Source organism: Acomys russatus, chromosome 12, assembly GCF_903995435.1.
Source record: "Acomys russatus chromosome 12, mAcoRus1.1, whole genome shotgun sequence".
Taxonomy (NCBI): domain Eukaryota; kingdom Metazoa; phylum Chordata; class Mammalia; order Rodentia; family Muridae; genus Acomys; species Acomys russatus.
The window spans coordinates 18,526,275-18,551,745 of NC_067148.1; the positions used below are offsets into that span (position 1 = coordinate 18,526,275).

General features: G+C 40.6%; 1 protein-coding gene across 2 annotated transcripts in view; it reads left to right on the forward strand.

Moving 5' to 3' along the window:
• Positions 1 to 310: 310 nt before the first annotated feature.
• Positions 311 to 25,471, forward strand: part of Ccnyl1 (cyclin Y like 1) — a 37,788-nt gene continuing 12,627 nt past the window's right edge. The window contains exons 1-6 of one of the 2 annotated variants that reach the window (XM_051153946.1): positions 311 to 590; positions 12,387 to 12,461; positions 13,720 to 13,754; positions 19,308 to 19,408; positions 22,264 to 22,299; positions 24,355 to 24,406. In XM_051153946.1, the coding sequence (XP_051009903.1) occupies positions 362 to 590; positions 12,387 to 12,461; positions 13,720 to 13,754; positions 19,308 to 19,408; positions 22,264 to 22,299; positions 24,355 to 24,406 (528 nt within the window). In that variant the 5' untranslated portion in view covers positions 311 to 361. The remainder of the gene's footprint in view (positions 591 to 12,386; positions 12,462 to 13,719; positions 13,755 to 19,307; positions 19,409 to 22,263; positions 22,300 to 24,354; positions 24,407 to 25,471) is intronic. The other variant, XM_051153947.1, reaches the window with a different exon arrangement.

A 25,471-nucleotide genomic window follows, 5' to 3' on the forward strand; every position in this document is an offset into this window, starting at 1 on the left:
GACGGAAGGAGGAGGAGCTCCGGCCGCGCTCTCGGCCCGCAGTGGCTGCGTCTCCCAGCGCTTGTCGGGTCCCCACCCCTTTTAAATAAGCCGGGCTGGTCGCCGCCCTCGCAGACTAGTCCGCTGTGGGGAGGCGGCGGCGGCGAGCCGGTGGGGGTGCGGCCGAGGCCGGAGCCCTGCCCCGGGCCGGGCGGCGGGGCGGGCGGGCGCGTAGCGCGCGCGGCGGCGAGTGCGGGCGGGCGCAGCCCCGCTCAGCCCGGGGCTGCCGGCGCCGACCGCGCCATTGTTGGGGGAGGGGGCGGGCGCGGAGTCCCGGGCGAGCGGAGGCGCAGGCGGCGGCCGAGCGGAGCGGACGCTCCCCATGGGGAACACGCTGACCTGTTGCGTGTCCCCCAATGCCAGCCCCAAGCTGGGCCGGCGCACGGGGCCGGCGGAGCCTGACTACGAGTCCGAGATCTACGAGGCGGCGGCTGGGGACGCGGTGGCGGTAGCGCCGGCGCCCGCTGCGGCCGTGGAGCCCGCCGATTTGGATTTCGGAGCCGGCGAGGGCCACCACCTGCAGCACATCAGTGACCGAGAGATGCCCGAAGGTGAGGAGGCAGTGGGCGCGTCCCGGCCGCGGCGCACCTCTGGCCTCCCCGGTCTCCCAGGGTCTCGCTGGGAGGCGGCCGCCGCCTCGGGTTCCTTCCTGCCCGGAGTAGGCTGGCTCGGGCCTGGGCACCAGGGAATGAAGGCTCACGTCCCCACCCCTAATTCTTTGTCGGCCGCGTCTGGCCAGTTTCTCTCCCACCCCATACGCCCAGTTCTTCCCTCTTCCCATTCGCTCATCCTGATCTGGGACCCAGCAGCCCGCACAGCTTCCTCTTTGTAGTGCAGTGTACCGTCCGGTGGGACTTTATCAAGACTTCGTGTGTCCCTATATGATTGCCCACTTTCTTAATAAAACTCCCAGTAACCCTAAGCCCGGAATAGCCCTGTCCTTAACTTAGCCAGGCGCTACCTAAGGTAAGAGCCTAGTGGTTCCTCTCGCTCCGTTAGGTAACTGATATTAGAGCCATCCAGATCCAGCCTGTTAGAGGATTTCATTTTTTACGTCCAAGTAGAGGTTGCCACAGGAATGTGTATGGCATTAAATCGGTTAAAAGTAGCCTCATCATAGGCTGCTTTATTCCTTCCAATTATAATTGGAACACGGAAAGAAATGAAATTGGGAAAAAGGGGGCTTCTGTGAAGGATACCAATTTCTTCCAGGGCTGTGGAAAAAGTACCCCACAAGGAATCTACCCTTCAGATTCTGCTTCTTAAAACAAACAAACAAACAAACAAAACCTCATTTTGATAAACACATCGCCACTTAACAAACTTTGTTTTACTTTACCTCTTCCGAAGGAAGAGGGGTGAGGAGAGATTGCTGGTCAGGCGTTTAAGGGGAGACGGACAAAAGCCTACATTTAGGTCTAAACTAGTAATGTGAAGGTTTGGGAGTTAAGACAGACCCTGCAGGTGCCTGTAGTGTTTGTTTCCATAGCTCCCTCCCCACCTTCTGTCTGGAGAAGTGCTGAGAATGTTGAGGTAAAAGCAAAGTTAGACTAACCCAACTACCAACTACTGGAGGATGGGCTGGGGGTGGGGGCCAGGAGGGAGAAGAGGAAATGCTTTATGCTTTATAATTAGAATTTTGAAAACCTCTGAGTGTGTGATAGTAATTCTGGATAGCAGTATGGTTATTGAAGGCTACAGATTTGTAAGACAAAAAGTATCATGAGGTGTTTAAGCCAGATTGACCTGCCGGTTTCACTTAAATGCTACAAATGATTTCCTTTCTGTGGAGGAATGTCACAACTGTATCTTTGAATTTTAGTTGGACTGTTGGTGTCTTCATGTTAGAATAATATAAAACCCCTGATCAATACAGTTCTGTAACTTTGTAATATTCAAGTATTGTAAAAGTAGTTGTATCTGTAAACAGTGGCATGTTTGCGTTTTGTGTGCCTATATTTGTGTGTTTATGAAAACTGTTCTGTTTCAGTGTTGTAAGGTAAGCCGCTGGATTTACAAACCAGCTAGTGTATGGGTAGTATTGGGGGAGAGTCCAAATAGGACCCTTTCAGAGTTCGTGAAGGATTACAGCACATTTTCGTGTATGCTCATTTGTCCCATCAGATACAAAGGAAGCCTGTGTGCAGTCTCACTGCATTGCTGATGAGCATGCAAAGTTATGGCTGAAGCTGCTTCTGCATAGAACGTTCTAAAAGACTGATGTGGAGGTGGCAGATGTGCTGGGTTGACCTCTTAAGGGGAAAATCTTTTCAGAGTCTATATTCTATTTTAATCTGTAGAGTAGAGAGAGCTCTTGGAACTTAGTTCAAGACAAGTCCCCTGGCTTAGTTACATTTCAGTTAACTGATGGAAAGGCAACATTTAACTTAGGAATAAAACAGGAAGGTCAGGGTGTGAACATGTAAATGGGTCTCTTCTGGTAACCATGAGTTGAAGCCGAGAATGCTCTGACAGAAGAGAAAATCTAGCAAGAGCTCTATAACATAGAATTATATGATCGGGAGTGCTAAGTCAGAAATTCTTTTTAAAAAGGGGGGGGGGGGGTTGTGAGCATAGAATTTGAGTTTGTTAATGTGCCCATTAAAGTTTCAGTTCAATGTTTCCTCTAAATTTCATTGTTAGGTCTGGAGGACGGGTTTGAGTATAGTACTTGCCCAGCAGATAGCAACTCGTAGGCTTGATCCTTAGTGCTGCCAAAACTTTGTGAAATTAAATTCTTTGCCATTCAATAAAGTGATAAATGTCAGCATTTGACTAGATCAGAACACCAAACATATATAAACACTTTGAAAGTTTGTTTTTAATGTCTTTATTTCAGAAAGTTAGGTGCCTTTTTTTTTTTTTTCACGATTCCTTGGAAACTGAGAAATACTTATTTAGATTAAAAAGTAGCTTTTTTTCTTATAATGAGGAATTGAATTGTTTTTATTTCTTAGAAAATCATAAATAAATGATGTTCTGCTTTATTTTCTTTTTAAACATTTTAGAGCAAAGTCACCTTCGGGACTTTCCAAAGTACATAGATAGATTAGGATTTCCTAACCCATTGGCTTTAACACCCTGTCTGATATAACCGATCGTAGTAACCAGAGCAGGATGCTAAGGCCTCTCACTTCTCAGCCTCTCATGCAGCTGTGTATTGGCTGGAAAAAAGTGCCCTCTTAAGAGCAAGTGATAGCAGGGAAAGCCTCCAGCTCCCCTTCCAGCAGCTACTAACCATGTTCTAAAATAGTATTGGTTAAAGATACAGAAAACACCAATAAACCTTTATTCACAGTCATCAAAGCTAACTTTTATTAATATTTTGGTGTTTCTTCCTGAACTTTTCATATGCCTATAAATATAACATTTCACTTTATAAATACGAGATCCATCTGTGCTGCTTCCTGTTCCTGGACCAGTGCTTCATGTCCAGAGTGCACTCCAGGATGTCTCCTATGCCAGTGTACACTGCTCTATGGCATGCTTTTTCTTAACTATTTTGTGTACTTTTAAATAGAATATCAAATACACCTGTCTCTTATAGTTAGACCTCTTTCATAGTAAAGCTATACAAAGTTTCATAAGATTAAAAACAAATTTTGATGACTGGTACATTCTACCTCTGGATAGAATTCAAAGTATATTTAGTGTTACAATTTTGGACCTTAAAATATGTCATTGGCATTAAAGACATTTATTTAGTTCTTATGCCAGTTTGATAGTGACATTGGCTTTTTACTAGTCATTAAATTTCCTGCTTTAGATTTTGTGATTCTTAGTAGACTATCTCATGTCTTTAATTCTGAATAGCTACTGCTTTATGAAGTATGTCAGTAATACTGATCTAAGATGACAAATCAAGAAACAGCATTAGATGAAGTGGAGAAATAGGAGAAAACTGAAAGATGCCTGACTTACTTTGAGTAGTCTGAAGCATGTTTATTGAACACCTTTGAATGGCCAGGCAGTATTCTAGAGACAGTGATGGAAAAAGTACTTCCTTTCTATCCCTGACCCTTCCATTCTAGAGACGGTGGGAAGAGATGACCTATGAGTCATCAAGAATGTAACCAAGCTGGTATGAAGAAAGCGAAATCGGGTAATAATTGGGAAAGGGGACAATTTTACACTGGGCGATGAAAGATGACAATTGTCATTAAACGATATGTGAACTGTCCTAGAAGGGAAAGGAAGCAGTAGGGGTGAAGGGAGACTGCCCTGTAGACTACTCCCTTGAGAGCTTTTCATATGGGAATAAACTTAGTGTCTGCAAATGACAGATAGAGATAAGAGTGCTACAGTAGAGAGGGATACCTGGAGCTGTGATGCATTTGGCCTTTATATGCTAAGCTGGCCTTGACAACAGTGTGGACGTTGGTTGTAATGGGAAACTACTGGAGGATTATACACAGGGGAACAAGCTCTTTATGGAAAAAGCCCAGATTAGTGGCATTGTCAGAATACACTATGATGTATGCAAGGATAGAGAAAGCCACGGTGACTTGAACAAAAAAGCACTATTGTCTAGGGTCTGAAATAGGCTGACTTAAAAGTAAATACATAAAACAGGTGAATGGACAAGTGACAAAAAAAGGGAATGCAGGTTATTCTTAAACATCATACATAAGAAAAATGTGAATGAAAATTGCTTCAGTGTTTTTGGTGAGATGGGGAGAAAATCCAAAAATGTGACAGTACTTTGGTGAGGTTTAAGGGAGGTCATATTCATATATTGCTGGTGGAAATGCAAGATGATTTGACTCCATAAAGGAGAATTTGGCAAAGTCTAAAAGTATTGCTAATTTATTTAATCTAGAAACCCTATTTTAAGGAATTTATACCAAAGATGTATATACCATCGTGTGAGACAACATATTTTCAAAGTTTTGCTGTATTATTTTTATTAAGATGGTATTGAGTGCAATTTATTCAGTAAGGGGCAGGTAAAATAAACTGGCATATCTACCTGGCTGTGCTTTTTTTCTATACAAGTAAGTATGCATGCATGGAACCATAAAATAAGTCAGATGCCTGGTTAGAGCCATCTTTGGGGTGTAATGCATGAAAGAGGGAGTCGGAGGGGAGGTCATCAGAGTGGGCGACAGCAAAGGAAATAGTGTTGGATTATTAAAAACCATGGTGGCATTTCTGATCTTGTGTGAGTGATTATGTATATGCCCTTTTATCTAGTGTTTAGCCAAAGCACAGATATATTTGCCTAAGTATTACTTTAGTATATGTAGTTACCAATGAAATAGCACCATTTACTTGTTTGCTTTTGTGGGTGTGAAAAGTTTGTGTATGTCCTGTATATTTCATTTTATCTTCTCAGTGTTTTGAGTTAGGCAGTACAGGAATATTTTAGCTGGTTTACATATGAGGAAATATACCAGGAAATATAAATTGAGTTTTCTAAGGTTTTAACAAGTGAGACATGGTTGATGAGGAAGATAAATTCCACTTGTAGAATGTATCAGCACAGAGCTTACAGAGTATGACTCAAAGTGGGCGTCTTGGGATGTCATTCTTCTTCCTTGTGTTTTCTTCTGAGGACAGTAAGCTTTGATGTCTAACAGTAACATTGAGGAGCATACAGTGAAGTGAAGATAGTGGATGTGTAACCTAGAAAGGATCTTTAAAGCTTTAGTAAAATGCTCTCAAGAAATGAGCTAGGGAAGAATGTCTCAATATATGAATGAGCACAGCCGTTAGACCAGGCGCAGAAGTGGATGGGATCGTTGGAGGCTAGAAAAGCAGGGCGTGAGTGAGCTCTAGATTAAGGACCCTCTGCTGAGGTGAGCTTGCTGGAGACCATCAAGTGAGAATTACTTACCGATGCAAAATGTGGACTAGGTGATAAGTTTATCAGTTGGCAGTGCAGCTGTGAGTCTTGGACTGTTTGTGTCAATGGATGGAATATGTTAAAGGGTGACGGAGCTTGTCAGTAAGTGGACAAGTACCTAAGAACTGCTGACGTATTCCTTAATTGTGGTATATTGAAATCCCTATGTTGGAATCAACTTTTTTTCCTCCCTGAACGGTGCTATTTCTATCTGTCAATATCTTGGTCACTGCTTTCTTTAATATTTTGATAAGGAAAATTTTGTGATGAGGTATGGTTGCCTAATGCTAGCATTTTTAGCCTCCTGCAATGCATTTAGTTATTCTAAGTTGCATGTTTTTTAGAATTTTGACATGTGTAATTAAGATAGATTATACAACTTATAGGATCTTGGGCTGTAGGAAAAGACAGTTTATTTGTCTACCATTGCTTTCTAATTAAATTGCAACCAAAATTGATGATTCAAAAATAGTGGCTCTGGGGCTGGAGAGATGGCTTAGAGGTTAAGAGCACTGACTGTTCTTCCAAAGGTCCTGTGTTCAATTCCCAGGAACCACATGGTGGCTCATAATCATCTATGGTGAGATCTGGTGCCGCCTTCTGGCATGCACACATGGGGCAGAATACTGTGTAAATAATTATAATTTTAATTATAATCCTTGTCTTGAGTTATTTTTTCCTAGTTGAAAACATTCTTGGAGGTTTCTTTGTGGAGGATGTATCTTTGTATACATGTATGTACAAGTTCAAAGAGTATGTGACAAATGAGGGAAGGGTCATCTTCCTCATTGCTGCTCCACCTATTTAAGACAGTCTAGGCTGATTGGCAGGTGCATCCCAGGGATCTGCTTGTTTCTACCTCTATCTCTAGGCTCACTGTATATGCATCTGTGCTAGGGAGCCAGGTCCTTATCTGATGCATTAAGCACTTTTATCAACTAAGCTGTCTCACCAGCCCCTCCTCTCTTACAGGTGTCTAAAGAAATGTACATTTAAGACACATGGTGGTTGGTGTATTCTCATTTTCCTAAATCCATAGGTGTGTGCAGAGTGTGTGTTTATGCAGCCTCATGCTTTGGTCATAGTTGTCTTGCCTCTGTAAGAGTGAGTGAATAGATTCTGTGATTTATCAGCATCTCCACAGGCTCTAGGGAAGGGAGTTGATAGTGCAGAAATACTACAGTGGGTATGTAGGGTCACTGTCTACTGCCTTGTTTTCTATTATTATAAAATAGCAACATGTGGTATATACAGTAAGTGGAAAGTACAAGTTACATAGCAAACTTTGGTAGCTACATGAAGTTGATATTTCCTTAAAACACTACAAACTGGCATTGAAAGACTAGTGGATATAATTTCTGTAGGCTTTATATAAATATGTGATTTTAAAATGCACTGAAGTGGAAATATTATAATTATGGGAGAGTGGCCAGCCTGTAACCAAATATCTGTAAATAAGAGTCAGGGTAATGTTCCTCGTTCACAAACATCAGGAGTTTTTAAGTATCTAAACTGAGATAGGAGTGGAAGCTGACCTAATTGGCAGTGCTATGCTTCAGTGTGCCTTTACTTCTCCAAAAAGCTGCGTAGTGTATATTGAGCCATGGAACTTACCCATTTGAGATTCTATATTTGACGGTCTTTCTTTAAAAAAAATTTTTTTTTTCTGTTTGCATGTACACCTGCACACCAGAAGAGGGCATGAGATCACATTAGAGGTGATTGTGAGCCACCATGTGGGTGCTGGGAATTGAACTCAGGGCCTCTGGAAGAGCGGTGCTCTTAACCACTAAGCCATCTCTCCAGCCCCTTGAAGATCTTTCTTAAGGAGATTTAAGAGAAAAAAAAAAAAAAAAGGAGATTAAAAAAAAAAAAAGCATTATTTTAAAATAGTGTACTAAAAGAAAAAAAGAAAAACACACTGTGTACTCATAAGGGCAGAATTTTGTCTAAATCCCCAGTATTGGATTGGCTAAGTTAAAGTGGGAATAACACTTGCTGTATCATTATACATTTATTCAACAATAACTATTTTGAGGGTGGAGATGATTTTTCTTTAATGTAACACAAGCTGTGAGCTGAGAAGGGGGTTTGATATTGGTTTGAGCTGATAGAAGGTTTGTTTTCTTGTGGTTCAATGCCCAGGGCCTTGGATGTGCTAGGGCTAGGTACCTAATGACTGACTACTCCCAACCCAAGAACTGTTTCTTAAGAAATACATAAGAAACATAACTGAAAGTTAATGACTGTGAGTATATGTATTGGTAGTTTTTAAATGAAGCATTGTTTTAGCTTTCGCTAATTTCTGTAGTTGAGGAAGACTTTTACCTCATTTTTCATCTCATTTTAATGTGATCGAATCTACTATGATGTTTATGATAATGCATCAAAGGAAATTTATCTCAAAATCAGTACAAGGAGTTGAAAGAGAGGTAAACAAGCTATAGCTTGACCTGGGAATTAAATGATCTCAGAATGTGTTTTGACCCTGCTCCCTCCCTCTCTTTGTCTCTGCTGAAAAGGCTTTCCTCCAGCCAGCCACTGCATCTTTTCCTCCAGCCAGCCACTGTATCTTTTCCTCCAGCCAGCCACTGCATCTTTTCCTCCAGCCAGCCACTGCATCTTTTCCTCCTGTCAGCCACTGCATCTTTTCCTCCAGTCAGCCACTGCATCTTTTCCTCCAGTCAGCCACTGCATCTTTTCCTCCAGCCAGCCACTGCATCTTTTCCTTCAGCCAGCCACTGCATCTTTTCCTCCTGTCAGCCACTGCATCTTTTCCTCCTGTCAGCCACTGCATCTTTTCCTCCTGTCAGCCACTGTATCTTTTCCTCCAGTCAGCCACTGCATCTTTTCCTCCTGTCAGCCACTGTATCTTTTCCTCCAGTCAGCCACTGCATCTTTTCCTCCAGTCAGCCACTGCATCTTTTCCTCCAGCCAGCCACTGCATCTTTTCCTCCTGTCAGCCACTGCATCTTTTCCTCCTGTCAGCCACTGCATCTTTTCCTCCAGCCAGCCACTGCATCTTTTCCTCCTGTCAGCCACTGCATCTTTTCCTCCTGTCAGCCACTGCATCTTTTCCTCCTGTCAGCCACTGCATCTTTTCCTCCAGTCAGCCACTGCATCTTTTCCTCCAGCCAGCCACTGCATCTTTTCCTCCAGTCAGCCACTGCATCTTTTCCTCCAGCCAGCCACTGCATCTTTTCCTCCTGTCAGCCACTGCATCTTTTCCTCCAGTCAGCCACTGCATCTTTTCCTCCAGTCAGCCACTGCATCTTTTCCTCCAGCCAGCCACTGCATCTTTTCCTTCAGCCAGCCACTGCATCTTTTCCTCCTGTCAGCCACTGCATCTTTTCCTCCTGTCAGCCACTGCATCTTTTCCTCCTGTCAGCCACTGTATCTTTTCCTCCAGTCAGCCACTGCATCTTTTCCTCCTGTCAGCCACTGTATCTTTTCCTCCAGTCAGCCACTGCATCTTTTCCTCCAGTCAGCCACTGCATCTTTTCCTCCAGCCAGCCACTGCATCTTTTCCTCCTGTCAGCCACTGCATCTTTTCCTCCTGTCAGCCACTGCATCTTTTCCTCCAGCCAGCCACTGCATCTTTTCCTCCTGTCAGCCACTGCATCTTTTCCTCCTGTCAGCCACTGCATCTTTTCCTCCTGTCAGCCACTGCATCTTTTCCTCCAGTCAGCCACTGCATCTTTTCCTCCAGCCAGCCACTGCATCTTTTCCTCCAGTCAGCCACTGCATCTTTTCCTCCAGCCAGCCACTGCATCTTTTCCTCCCGTCAGCCACTGCATCTTTTCTTCCCATCAGCCACTGCATCTTGTAACTAGCTAATGTTCCTCCAGCACATTCGCCTTTCTCCTCTGACTTTTGAGAAGTCTCAAGAGTTGTGATTGATTGACCAGCCTTGGGACATGTACCCACTCCAAAACTCCCTCTCTATGACATGCTGTCATACTTTTATCAAACCTTGGGTTTTGCCTTTAGAACTGTAACAGTACATCTTGTTGTGGCTTTTTTTTTTTTTTTTAAAGATTTATGTGAATGTATGTGAATCTGAGTTTATGTCTGTGTGTGCATGCACATATGTGCACCTCAGAAGGCCAGAAAAGGCTATCAGATCCCCCAAAGTTGTTACAGGCCATTGTGAGCCACGCAGCATGAGTGCTAGGAACCAAACCTAGGTCTTTGATGAGCAAGTACCCTTAACTATTGAGCCCCCTCTCCAGCCCATTGATTTGAGGTGTATGTTTTAAACTTCAGTTCTTTCATTTGAGTAATTTTCTTGTACCTGTGAAATTCCTTGGATCGTTTTCTAGTGCTGGGGCTTGAACCCAGGGAAACACTACTGCCTGAGTGATGTTTAACTTCAGACTCATCTATTGAAAGTTTTTAATTAAACTTCATTGTGACACAGGGACTGGTACATAATGGGGCTGTTTCTATAAACTTTTAATTGTGTGATCTGCAAATTACATTTTAATTCAAATGGTGATGTTTGCTTCTTAGAAGGAAGTGGTTCTCTGTCTCTTCAGAAAAGAGCTTTAGGTTGGAAACAGCTTAGAAGGTCTCTGCCTGTCACTTCATGCACACACAGCTTTGTTTTCCCACATAGCTAACTTTATCTCACACTTAAAGCTGTCAGAAAACCTTAAAAATAACTTTGTGTGGGGGTATCTTTAAAAATAATTTTCTTCAGCTGGTGCACACCTGTAATCTTAGCCCTCTTGAGGATGAGGCAGAAGGATCCAAGAGTTCAAGGCCAACCTGGACTACATAGTGAGATACTGTCTCTAAATAAATAATGTAAAAATAAAGTAGGTAATTCAGATTACTGTTACACTGAGAAGTCCTGAATTATGTTCATGCAAGATCGTTTGCTTTTTATTTGGAGAAAGGATAGGCATTCTGAGTATATGTTTTTCTGAAATGCTGCATTAGACAGCTGTACTGATAGAGCAGGGGTTTTAGAGTTATGTATTATTCATGTGTATGAACAAGTGCAGATTTGGGAGGAGGCCAGAAGAGAGTGTCAGGCCTCCTAGAACTGGAGTGATAGGCAGCATATCAAGTGTGTATTCTGTAAAAGCCAAGGATGTAGTAAGTGCTCTGTGATTACCACTAAACACACACACACACACACACTTTTTTTCTCTCCTAGACAGGGTTTTTCTGTGTAACTGCCTTGGCTGTCCTAGAATTCTCTTTGTAGACCAGGCTGGCCTTGAACTCACAAAGATTCAAATGCCTCGAAGTGCTAGGATTAAAGGTGTGTGCCACTAAGGGGTGGCTGAGCTCTTAAGAGCACTGGCTGTTCTTCCAGATGTCCTGAGTTCAGTTCCCAGCAATCACATGGTGGTTCACAACCATCTATACAGGGATCCAATGCCCTCTTCTGGTGTGCAGGTGCACATGCAGGCAGAGCACTCATACATTTAATAAAAAACAAAAACACATAAATAAACCCCTTTTTCAAAGAGTAGAATGCTGGCTGGCAAGGTTTGGGAGTGTTGCCTTACCATTTCTCAGCCTCGAGCTTGTTCCAGTTGCTGAAAAGATTGGATTAGTGGCTTGAGGTGAGCATTGCTCAAGAACGCCAGAGTTTCTCACCTTTCTCATTATGATGTTTCTTATCCCACATGATGGCAAAGTATAAACATTAGGATTAGTTAGGCTGAGCGGTGGTTGTGCACTGCCGTTAATCCCAGCACTTGGGAGGCAGAGGCAGGCGGATCTCTGAGTCTTATATCCTTGGTTAGATAGAAGATTATTTCACCCTGCTCTCAAGGTAGACTGCAACAAGAAGTGAATGAATGTAGCCTTGGAGTTGGAGGCCAAAAGGTGAAAGTCAGTTTGTAATCATGGAAGTTATGTGGATTTGGCCATCGAATCTTTCTGCAGCCCTAAATCTGCATGATGGATTATTCCCATACCAACAGCTAACAAGACAAGTTCTCTTGTCTAATGAAGTTAGACCTAGCCAAGTAGTTAAAGAATGCTTATTGAGTAATCCCAGCACTCAGGAGGCAGAGGCAGGAGGATCTCAATGAGTTCAAGGCCAGCCTGGTCTACAGACAGCCAAGGCTACACAGAGAAACCCTGTCTCAAAAAAGCAAAACAAACAGGAATGCTTATTGAGACTAGCTGTTTGTGTTGTAGCCATGTGATATGTTGAGCTGTGTCTGGTGGGCTGGAAACATTTCGGTAATATTAGCACATGTGTCAGGTAAGTAGGAGGGAAGGCATATATGTGATTCCATTAAGGTCTCATAAGATCCCTTAGGGATAAATTTAAGAGTCAAAACCGTAGCTGTTAGATTCCATGTGAATAGAGAGATTTGGTAGTTTTTTATTAGAATTCATATTTTGTTGCCTTTATGTTCCTGATGTTCATATATAAAAACCCTTCTCCTAAAAGTTAGAACTGTTAATCACAGTTTTCAAACCCGCCTACTTTACTTCTGAAATAATAACCACATCTTTTTATTTTCTTCCATAGATTTAGCTTTGGAATCAAACCCTTCCGACCATCCAAGAGCAAGCACAATTTTCCTCAGCAAATCTCAAACAGATGGTAAGACTGTTTCCCCACTGGGAAAAGACTGGAACCTGCTGATACTCAATATCAATTCAGTATCAAAAACACTTTGTAGGACTTGTATACTGATCAAACCTTTCATGCGTTTATTTTTGATATATGATGGTATGCTTTGCCTTAATATCACTCTTAGGGAGAGTGGTGTAGATTTTTGTCGACACATCCACACCTTGTCGCCCATGCAGGCGTAGTTTAGAAGTGGCGTGAGTTACAGCTGTCTCCCCTTCCTTCTCCTTAATTCAAGTGCACTTTAAAGATGACTGATAAGGCTTAGGGTTCTGTTAGATCTTAATGTAAAACACCAAAACAAGTGTTTCGTATATGGTCATTTTGACCTTATTTCACATAATACCTCCAACCAAGTGAGCCTGGGTCACACCCAGATTTATGCGGCTCAAAACTTTCATCTATTTAAGACCTCTTCATCCCATTGCAACAAAACTCAGAACAAACATGCCCTAATGTTTCTTAGAAGGTTTGCTAATATGTGGATTTCTGTTGTTTTAGCTTAAGAGTCTGAACTGTGGGCTTTTCTGTACTCTTCTCTGTAATGTTTGCTTAGCTCCTCTCTCATTCTATAAAGTAACTTTTTCTGTTGATTATGACAGTGTGAGTATCTAGCCTGTACTTCTATCATTGTATATATTTTGCAGGTCTTGAGCTATCTATTCTGGTTAGTTCTGCTATATTTTATGTCCTGTGGGTTTTTCATATATAAAGGGTGAGGAAGCAATAAAAGAAAAACTGGGTTGTGCCCCTGTCATCTGTGGGAAGGAATGTGTCTAAGGTGCAGTCTGTTGTTCTTTGAGGAGGCAGTGTGGGGAACCAGTATGGCCAGGTTTCTTCCTGAAGTTCGTGCGCTATGGATGTCATGCTCAGTTAGGTCAGCACACTCATTCTAAGAGCTCCATTTTTAGATGTTGCATCATTTTATTAGCTGAATTTCTCACCTGCCCTAATTTACTTTGTCATTTCTTTTTGTATATGGAAGTTCTCATTTGTGACTATTACATTATCTGTTAGTTTAAAAAGTATAATTTGGTTTTTTAGATTTACTTTATGGAGTTTATTTTGACAAATTTATTTTGTTAGAAACTATTTTTTAAAATAGAACTGATTTTTATCTTACTTTGCATGTTGGTAATCCATCAGATAAATAGTAGCAACTACTTTTAGTTTTCTCTGGGATTTGTATCTGAATTAACCAATTATTTTTTTTTTTTTTTATTCTTAGTGCGTGAAAAGAGGAAGAGCAACCATTTAAACCATGTAAGTAAATAGTTGAAAAGTTAAGATATTAGTAGTTTGATTAAAAGTATCTGTGCAATGAGTTCTAGAAAATATAATGAGAATGTCGTATGGTTAGTGTAGACTGATTCTGAACATTTTCTAAAAGTCTTTTCTCAGATAATATATTCACTTAGGAAAGTAACTTAATATCATTTTAAAAACAGGTTTCTGACATTTTTATTTATTTATGGTTATAATACAGAGGCATGTCTGAAATTTTTTCCCGTTTTTACTCTAATTTTTTAAAGATTTGCTTATTATTTGTGTGTGTGTGTGTGTGTGTGTGTGCACGCGCGCACGCACCTACAAGAATCTATGTGTACTCTGTACACACAAGTACCTGCAGAGGCCAGAAGAGAGAACCAGATCCCCTGGAACTGGAGTTGAAGAGCTGTGAGCTGCTTGCTGAGGGCCCTGGGGACTGAGCCTGGCTGTTCTGCAAAAGCAGTTCAGAGTTCTGAAGTACTAAGCCATCTCTCCAGTCCCTGAGTCTAATTCTTTAATTGAAGTAACAAGCCATTGATTTTGGTACTGTCTGCTCATTTCCCATCATATAGGTTAGAGTTCTTTCCCATGTGACCATTATTTCCCTCTTCCATTTCCTCAGCATATATATTATTTTTGTTAAGTCCTAAATCAGTATTTACTTTATGACTATTAGCATTGATAGTTACTGAGTCATTGCCTCCTACACACCTGTTATTTTTTTTCTCTTCGGTGGTTTTGTGTCTGAGCTCATCGTGCCCTCTAGATAAACCCCTTTGCCTGCCCATGTTAGCTCACACAGCCTAATGCAGTGTGCAGCTCTGCCCGGTCTCCCTGCTTTCCCATTCTTATTTTTAGTGTGTACAATTAATTTTCCAACCATTTTCACTTGCCTATTTCTTAACAGCCATCCTTCCCCCACCCCCAAATGTTGTTACATTTGTCACATGCCTATCAAAATTATTTTCTATCTACTAAAATACATGTGTTCTGCTTTTCTCCTGTCAGCACCCATTCACAGCCTTTGTCACCTATTTCAGTAAGGCTGGCTAGTGTAGGCCTGCTCATTTAATTTTTTTCTGGGATGTGTCTTTGAAGTTACTGGGGTCTCACACATGACTTCTCTCTTGGATTGGTTACTTCTCTGTTTTTGTTTTTGTTTTTGTTTTTGTTTTTTTGGTTTTTTGAGACAGGGTTTTTCTGCCTGGCTGTCCTGGACTTGATTTGTAGATCATGCTGGCCTTGAACTCACAGAGATCTGCCTGCCTCTGCCTCCCTGAGTGTTGGGATTAAAGGTGTGGGCCACACTCTCGGTTCTCAGTATCCTTTTCTAGGTCTGAATCTGTAGGATAATTTGGTTTTTTCAGAGAAGGCTTTCTCAGGTTTCTGCCTGTGCATTATAAATTTGCTTGTAGCAGGCTTGCTTTCTAGGAATTGACGAAGTGAGGCAGTTCTGCTTTTCAGCGCACATTTCTGCCCTTTTCATCTCCAAGATTAAACGGTCTCTATCAAAACTGCGAGGTTTAAACTGTCCGCTTTATAGCTCTAAAGCATAAGTATGTGTAAGCGGGGCCAGGGGGACTGAGGGCTCTGGCCACAGGCCCAGCTGGCTTTGGCTCCTCTGCATGTGTACCTTACTGCCCAAGGTCTGTGTCTCTGAATTCTCAATTGCTCGTATTCCTGTCCCATTAGGTCTCTGTGGGCACCAACATTGTGCTGCCGTGCCACTTCATTGGGGTGTTTTGAGACAGGCCCTAATAGGCCAGCCTTAACTCCTGATCCTCCTGGCTCCATCTCTGCACTATTGGGATTGTAGGCTTACACTTCATGCCAGTTTCATTTTCATCTTTTAAGAACATTAAAAATGCTCTGCTAGTCCTATTTCCTAATCTAGATATAAACTGTTTTATTGCTTTAATGCAAATGAAATTTTATAAAGAAATAGATTTGTGGTCAATCCATAATGCTTCAATGAATGTAGAATCCCTATTTAGAGGCCAGAAAGACAGCTTGTTCAATAGTTAAAAGTGCTTTCTGCTCTTCTGGAGACCCAAGTTTGGTCCCCAGCACCCACATGGTTGCTCACGACTTGAGTTTCAGGAGATCTGAGGCCTCTTATGACCTAGTTAGGCACCAAGCAGGCACATGTGCCTGTGCTGACAAGATAAAGATACTTCTTATTTAATGTGTGTCTATTTTAGTAACCACCTATTAGATGTGGTTTTGGTGCCTTTTTTTTTTTTTAAACATTTTCTAATAATGTAAAAATTAGCTTTACTAGTGTAGTTTATGGAGTTATAGACAAGCAGTGATAAGGTGCTAACCACAACTGGCAACTATTAAGTTTTCGAACAACCCAAGAAAAAGCTCCATTTAGCGGCTGTGTCACAGGCTTTGCTCAGAGATTGTCTCTTGCCATTGTCTAGTTTCCAGACTGAAAAGTTTGAATAGCTGACCCCCTGCTGTGTATTGTATTTCTGTTTTCTCCCTTAAAGCTGGGAGTATGGCCTGAAGAGGGCAGCAGTGGGGAGTAGCAGAAGTGGCTGCTCTTCTGGGTTGAATACAGGAATCTCTCTTTATTTGGACTTTAGAGTCTACAGTGGCAGGGGCACTAGAAATATCTAGGTAGAAAGTTACTGATTTGCTAAATGAACACCTAGGGGCCTGGAAGATTGTGTCTAATTAAATGTTCTAAAATTTGAAAGACAAAATAAATAAATTAAATAAAATTTGTAAGACAAGCTGCTATACATCATGATTAGAAACCATGTAGAGAAGCAAATGAGAGGAAGCAGCACCAGTCTATATTTTATTTCTACTTCATTTTTATTCTCTTTGTTTTGTTTCGTCAAAATTGTTTTTTTTACCATGTATATGCTCTGTTACTCCTTAGTACAAGTTGCACTTCCTTAATTTAGAATCCATAATGTTTAAAAAAAAAAAAAAAAAGAATCCATAATGTTCCAAAATATGAAATCTGAAAGTTTTTGCGTGCCAAACTACACAAGTGGAAATTCCATACCTGACCTCATGAGTAGGCAAACATGGAGAAGAAAAACTGTATACAGTTACCTTCGACTGTTCGAGTGAATGAAGAATACAAACAAAAACGCTGGTGCTTAGACCTAGGTCCCGTTCCCTAGACATCTCTTTAATATATTTGTATTATTTATTGTGTAAGAACATTTCAAAATCCACTGCCTTCGTTAAGGGCTTCTGTTGCTGTGATAAAATACCATAACTGACAGCAACTTGGGGAGGAAAGGGTTTCTTTTGCTTACACTTTCATATCATCGTCCATCACCATGGAGGGTGATCAGGGCAGGGATGGGAATCGCGCAAGAACTGGTGCAGGCGGCCATAGAGAAGTGCTGCTGCTTACAGATTTCTTCTTCATGACTCGCTCAGTCTGTTCCTGCTTTCTTATAGCACCCAGAACCACCAGCCCAGAGATGGCACCACCCACAGTGAGCGAGACCTTCCCTCAATCATGATTGTTGATCAGTCAAGAAAGTGCACCATAGCTTTGCCCATAGGCCAGTCTGAGGGGAGCATTTTTTTTTTCTCAGTTGAGGTTTCCTCTTCCAAAATGACTAGCTTATATCAAGTTCACAAATCACTAGCTAACACACACTCAACACTTTCTATCCTAAGGAATTTTGATTTGGATCCTCAGTCTATAATAGTGACTCTAAAAGGTATCTTCTTCCAGTGGAGTAAAAGCATTTCAATGAATCAGTTTCATTTCTTATGCTGTATTTATCTTTTGGGGTTATAAAAGGATACCCATTAACACAAAGGTAATATTAATGGACTGGCTTAAGCAGTATCACAGTGAGCTGCTTGAGGTGGCTCATGCCTGTAATTCCAGCACTAAGGGAGGCGCAGGCCAGCCTGGTCTACAGAGCGAGTCTACGGCAGCCAAGGCTACACTGAGAAACCCTGTCTCAAATGGGGAAAAAAAGAAGGAAAGAAAGAAACATCACAGCTTTAGATATAATTAAAATACTTCTAGTTTGAAAAAATATTTAATCTTTCAAATAGTACTTTTCAAAAACATCTGGGGGATTATTTTGATAAAGAGCAAGTGACTTTATAGTGAAACATGTGAAACAACCAGAATGCTGTTTTATGTACCGTGTGTTTCTGACAGTTTTGACGTGCTCTGCCCTCTCAACTGTGTCCTCTGCCTGCCTGTCTTCCATGTGTTCATGAGAAAGTACTGGTGGCCAGAGTGACAGTATGACAGAGACATTAACTGTAGGAGGAAAGGAAGGCGCATCTGAATTAGTGTTTTTTAAGAATGCTGTTATTGGTATTTTGTTCTAAAGAATGCTGCTGTTGATCTTTATTAAGTGACACTGTTTAACCATGGACCTAATAGGCCTTAATATACTTCAGGCTGTTCAGTATCTGCTAATTGCTGTATTCTTGCATTCTTTGCAAGTGAATGGATACTTCTAAAGTGTTTTAAAGATAGTTCATAGGGCTCAAGAAGTCAAGTGTCATTTTTACAGTGCCCCTGCAGACAACTCTTCACTAGTTTATATCTATCATAGTAAGAGTTATCTCCCAAATTATAATTTTTCAGTACTCAGGTTGGACCTAGGGCCTCAAGAGTACTAGTCAAGTACTCTACTAATGAGCTATACTCCCAACCTTAAAGTTTTTAACTAACAGTTCATCAAATATTTGAACTCCATAAGATGTTAAGATTGTGTGCTCAGCATTTGGAGGTAGGGCTATTGAGAGTCTTCCTCTGGAGAAGTAGTTTAGAAATACAAAGAGAAACATTTTGTGATGTGATTGTTGGCAGAGGTGTGCTGGAAGATAGATGGGGTCAGAGAAGTTAGGGAGGATCCATGGCAGAGAGCATCAGGACGGTGTCATGATATGTGCTCAATAACTTTAGTGAGATAAACACACACTTGAGGTTTTCATCTAAGGAACACAATAGCAGTGTACTTAGACCTGGAATGAAAGTTAATGTCCCCAAGTTGCTTTTGCCTTCTATTTTCAGATGTGAGGAAATGTTAATGCTTAAGGGAATGGCCCAGAGAAACTTGTAGCCCCTGGCTTGAGCAGCCAGGCACACCACTCTGACTTTAGAACACTTTCAGTCACTACTTTATTATTCACCTTGTATTTACTATAGTAAGATGCTCTTGTGCCAGTATTCAAGGCATTATATTTTATTATAGTTATTATATAGAAATAGAAAGCTGCCTTTTGTTTAAGAGGAAATACTGAAACCTTACTTAAACGTTTTATAATGTTTATAAAGGAAATTGATAATAGATACTTGCCAGGTTTGATTTGTAGGTGCCATCCTGAGGGCAGATTTTATAAGCCATTCCTCAGCTCTGATCTGTGGACATTCGGAGCCTCTAGGGGCTCCCTGCAAAGCCGCACATGCTGCTGCACTCACTCATGTACTGTAGCAAATACCTTAATGCTTTATCATTTGACATTTTTACCAAGGAAGAAGAACACATTTTATAGGTCTAACTTACCATGACATTCTCTTCTATTTCCCTTCCCCTTCAGGTATCTCCAGGGCAGCTTACTAAAAAGTATAGCTCATGCTCAACAATATTTCTAGATGACAGCACAGTCAGCCAGCCTAACCTTAGAACCACAATAAAATGGTGAGTACAACTAGGCTGCCAAGCGCTGAGCGACAGACCCCTCTGCTAAAAGCATCCCAGGCATTTTTGGTAATTTCAGTCATTTGATTATCCTGTTAAGCACTCAGTTTAAGAAATTGGGGTCAGTTAGATACTGATTTTTAAGGGACTAAATGTAAATTTTTGATTTCCATTTTATCTTAGACTGTGTGGTGGACAGGAGAGCCAGTTAGCAGACAAGAAATCCCAGGAAGAGTATGCATCTATATTGTGAACATAATAGATGTTTATAAATTAATTAGTTAGAGGCTGAAAACAATGCTTATTACTGCTTTGGAAACTACTCTTTGATGAACAGTTTGTCCTCTACCAGCACCATAGTAAACAAGCAGCCTCATCGCAGGTTCTAGGTGGACATGGCTTCTAAGAGCCACTCAGATGAGTACAGGCCTACGACTGTGACAGAGGACAGTGCGGAGCTTCCCCTGCACTGAGTTGTCTAGGGAACGAGTAGTCCTTGGGTTTGTAAGTATTGGGTTTTTAACATAGTTTGGGAACTGCTTGTTTAGAGTATTAATGCCTTTATTTCTAGTTTTATTCTCAGTCTAAAAAAATGTAATCATCTTATAATCCTAATTGTTTCTAATATACTAGCATTTTTTCAAAAAAGTGGCCAATTACCAGTAATTTCTTTATTTAAGTTATTTTTATTCATCATAATACATCTTTCCTTTCACACTTAGAACAGTAGTTGAGGTTAAATTGTGTTTCAACAAAAACTGAGCCCCAACTTTGAAAGTGCTGAGTTTGTCATCTGTTCAGTAATCACTGAGAGTTTTTAGAAAGGCCTCAATTTGTAATTTAAAAGATCATTGAAGTTTCATTAGAATCATCAGATCATTGTGAATTGAAATGATTCTGATGATTTGTTTGTAAATCATATATTTTAAAGAGAAAAGATTTGTTTGTAATTCATATATTTTAAAGAGTAACCTTGGTCAAACCAGTAGGTTTCATGCCCCTTTCCCAACTCCAGTGTAGTATAACTTTTAGGAATCCACTTTTGAAAGTATAGTTTTAATTTGCTTTCCTAAATTAAAATTTAAAAGTCAACACATTTACTTTGCCTTGGTAAATAAATATTTACCAAGAAAATAAGAGCAAATTGGTTTTTAGGAAAGATTTTGAAAATATTTACCACAGGCAGTAATGCATGATTCTCAAGGAAGTTAAAGAGTGTTTTCTGATATAACCTTTCCCCACATATGCCTGCATGTGAACATGGCTCATATCTGTAATCCCAGCAATTGGGAGGCCGAGGTGGCAGGATCCAGCTACATAGCAAGTTAGGGGCCAACCTCAGCTATATGAGAATTTGTTCCTAAGAAAAAAAATGCAGGCTGGAGAGATGGCTCAGTGGGTAAGAGCACTGTCTGCTCTTCAGAGCTCCTGAGTTCAGTTCCCAGCAACCACTACATGATGGCTCACAGCCGTCTATACTGGGGTCTGATGCCCTCTTCTGGCATGCAGGTGTACATGTAGGTAGAGCACTCCTAAGTAAATCTTTAAAAGTGCATGTCTGCGAGCACGTGTATTTTTCTCTTTTTTGCCTTTCCTTCAATTCATAGAGCCATTCAGGTGCCTTTAAGAAAGGCAGTGCATGTGAAAAAAGTGCACCGGCAAAGGGTGTATGGACAAAAAGTGCCCAAGCAAGTCCTTTGATCGTAGCAAACTTTTTTGCACAGCGGAATCACCCTGGAAACTTGACAGTAATCTTGATACCTAAGTCTTGTCCGATCCCAACTGATCAGAATGCCTTGTGCTAATTTTAAAGCGGGGCAACTCTGGTGTGAAGCAAAGTTTGGGAGCCACTGCTTAGTGAGAAGAAAAAACTGCCTGCCTACTTGGTGGGACCTTAGATTCATCAGTTTTAAACATTGGTTCCCTCCCTTTTCTATAAAAGTGGTTGTTGGATGCATTGTTATGTAAGTCTTACTGGTCCTTTTCAGAACCCGTTTTTTTGTGTGTGATTTTTAAAATCAGTCTGAGGGTGAAATTGAGCACTATAGAAGTATCCATCTACAATGTCACAAAATTCAAAACTTTAAATTTAAAATATTTACAACTACTTCTAAAATTCAGATTTGCCTTCCCTAAAATAGTTCGAGTTTTTATTTTAGATGGTATGGGCAGATGGCAAAAAGAACACTTTGTTCCCTCATTCACATCATCTGTGGCAAACTTAGGAGTAGAGTAATATAGTACCTAAAGGACTGTGTCTACTTATTAATATTTCTCTTAAACTAATTTGGAAATACCTGCCATTAATACTATACTCTTGTGCTGTATTGAAAGCCCTACTTACTTATTTCAGGATAGCCAGCCCTATCAGCAGATTTGTGAGCAATCACTCACATTTACTAAGTTCCTACTAATAATGCTACAGAAGTGATTTCAAATGCTTTTGTTTAGTATGCAGAGCTTTTCCTTACTGTAGAAAGCTAATGAGCTATGCTAGTTAAATGGGTAGTGAACTGTAAATCATCTGCAACCTAAGGCCTAACTAGGAATGCCTGCTGTTTTAAATTTAAACATATATACAAACACTATAACTTCCACAGAACAAAAGGTTCTGTAGGTAGAAGGGCAAATGACAGGGGGATGTGTAAGCATTTGCACAGGACTGTAGTCAACAGAAACATGCCTTCTAAAATCCTATGTCTGGTCTTTGCTTCTAGTTGTATAAGAAGTCAGAGCACTGGAAATGGCCTTTATGGTACCATTCTCACTGCAAGACTTCAGGGCTTCTCAGAAAGTCAGCTCTGCTTAAAAATGATAAAATAATTTGCTTCAAATAATTTATTTTTTTTCCACAGTGTGACCTTAGCAATATATTACCACATAAAGAACAGGTGAGCATCTTTAACTCTGCCGTGCTATTCCAGCCAGTTACCTTGCTAATGCCAAATATTAAGATGTAGCCATATACACCAGAAGATATAGAAATGAATCTTCTATTAGAGTTTCTTGTTCTTAGACCCTTTAAAGACTCTAATTATCGAAGACTCTAAGAAGTATGGCTTTATTATATTGATCCTTGCTGGTTTATAAATACTGAGATTTAAAAGAATACATTGTAACCAGACAGGGTTTTTAGAACTTGATTCTACTAATTTATGACTTAATTTCTTGTTGTGGTGTCTCTTCTACATGCATTATAGGATGTTTAACAGTGTTCTAATTGTCTGCTCCTGTTGTGATAATCAAAAATCACAGCAAAGAACCATCTTGCTAACATTATTTTTTTGTTTTGAGAAATGGCTTTTTCTGCATCAAAATATTGAGAGAAAGCATCTCATTTGCATTTTATACACCTCTTTAATGTATAACTTAGTAGAAAGACAAGTAGATTTTCATGTTTCTCTGTCTTCACTTTGAGCTTGTTTTAAAGAAGAAGCCAGTCCTCACTCATACACATTTGAGAGGAAGTTATTTTTAAGGCTTTCAGATTTTTTTTTTTAACTTTTTACTGGTTCTTTGTGAATTTGCATCATGTGCCCCACTTTGAGATTCTTTTGTTACTCTAGTACTGCACTAAAGCTCCATAAGGATGGATGCGTCACCGCGGCAGAATCTTCTCTCTCGGCGAACTTTACATCAAACTCACTGAGCTCTGCCTCGGTCGTCAGTGACACAGGACATACTTCCCTGACCCGTCCTGTCGTATGGCAAAAGTGATTCCCCTTTGTGCACAGGACAGAAGGCTCTTAGGTAGAAGCGTGAATGACAGGGGATGTGTAAGCATTTGCACAGGACTCTGTAATCAGCAGGAGATTGCCTGAGCAGGAGACACGTGGGCCCCAAACTGTTCACCGTATTGGAGCATCTCCTGCTTCTGACTGCTATACATTTGTGATGAGTGTAAAACCGTGAACCAAGGCTCCGCCAGCAGTCCCCTCATTATGTCTCATTGCCATGGCATGTCTGTTTTTTGAGCCCACTGCTGCGCTTACACATCTTTGATGAAGCAGGGTAGCTAATGTCACAAAACCCTGACCCTTCTTTTTTAGTATTCTGAATGAGGAAATGGCAGGTTCACAGGCAGCATTTGTGACTTACCTGTGAGCTCAGCCAGCCCCTTATTACACAGCATCGTGTTCATGTGTAAGCACTCTCAAGACTGAATGTAGTGGGCCTGTCGTTTTGAGGAAAACGTAATTTGTCAAAGCTTTCTAAAAGCCAAGATTGGGAACCTGTGCCTTCCCCTGTGCATCTTACAGCTTTTCAGTGCTCACACTTTTTTGCTAAGCACTGAAAACAAGAGTTTTTAACATTGTAAACAAGTGTGGTTTATTTGTTTGATGAACCTTTACACACACACACACACACACACACACACACACACACACACACTAAAAAACTAGTGTTTTAAAAGAAAGAGGCAGTTAACTTTTAGTTCATACTGTTTATAAGAAGCAAATACATGATTTAAATACATAATGTAGAGAAGAAGTAAAGAAAAGCAGAAACCTGTGAAATTTACATTCTGTTCACATACATCAAAATTCTAAGTTCTTGAATGTCCACTGCTGCCTTATATGAAGAAGAAAAATATAATTTGGTTATTGGCACTGCCTGTTTAGGGGTGCCAGTACTTTACAGGCACACTAAGTGGCAAAGATGCCACAGTACTGAGTAAAAAGGTTTTAAGACTGGAATCCAGAAAGGGGAGGGAGGGAAGAATGGGAGGACACAAGGGATGGGATAACCATTGAGATGTAACAAGAATAAATTAATAATAAAAAATTAAAAAAAATAAATTAAAAAAAAAAAAAAGACTGCAATTCAGGAGGAACTGTAAACTGCTTACATTGTTAAAGGCCAGGCTCCCCTGTCAATCTCCCTTATATCCAGCGGCTGTTAACTACGATACTAACATATCCTATGTCACTTTTTAAATTTTACAGAGACGCAAATAGATCCCTGGACATTTTCGATGAGCGATCACATCCACTCACAGTAAGGATTTGTTTGCGTTTTTTACTTGTATTTTTCTTTCCTAGCATAGTGTTAGCTTCATGCTTGCTTGTTTTGCAGCTGATTGCTAGGAAAAAACCAGTCTCTAGCTTGAGTTAGGAGTGTTGCATCATGGTTATGATAGAGTAGCAACTGGCTGGGGCTTTGTTCAGGCTGTGAGCTAAAGAAAGTAAGTGCACTGTCTAAATAATAGAAAATTCAGCTTTTCAAAAGATAATCTTCAGTAACACCAAGTAGTATAAATATTGTAAATAAGTCCAACAAACATGTAAAAATCTCTCAAGGAAATTGGGAAACTTTTAAATTGGTTAAAATGGCTTAAGCCAGGTGTGGTTTGGGTATATCTGTAATTTCAGTACATTGATAGTGACTTGAAGGCTAGTCGACATAGCTACATAGTGAGTGCAACATAGTAAGACCCTAACTTGAAAACAACTAACCAAAAAACCTATAAACATTTTAGAAGTCACTTCCTCAGGCATAAGGTAGCCACTCTTGATACATGACTGATGACTTATATGGACAATTCAGTGTTAAGAGCCTTATGGCTATAGGAAACTTTTAAAAATTGAACTTTTTTTAAAGTTTATTGCAGACAAGTGTGACCCTGTGATACTTTAGGATCAGTAAATTTCAGCATAAAAAGAATTGGGAGAGTCTATGGAGGAAAATAGAAGGGTATCAAATTCCTGAGCTCGTGCTTGTGTGTGTATTGTTGGGTTTTTTGTTTGTTGTTTTTGTTTTTTATTTTATTTTTATTCTTTGTTTTGTTTTTCAAGACAGGGTTTCTCTGTGTCACCTTGGCAGTCCTGGACTCACAGCGATCCACCTGTGTCCGCCTCCCAGAGTGCTAGGATTAAAGGCATATGCCACCCTGCCCAGCTGCTTGTGTGTTCCTTTAATAAATGATGGATATGTATGAATAATTCTGTTCAGCCATATATTGCTGCACAGTGGGTACATCCTCAGATACAGGCTAGGTGATCTCATTATTCTACAGAAATCACAGAGCACTTCATTCATTGATATTTTATGGAACTGATATTA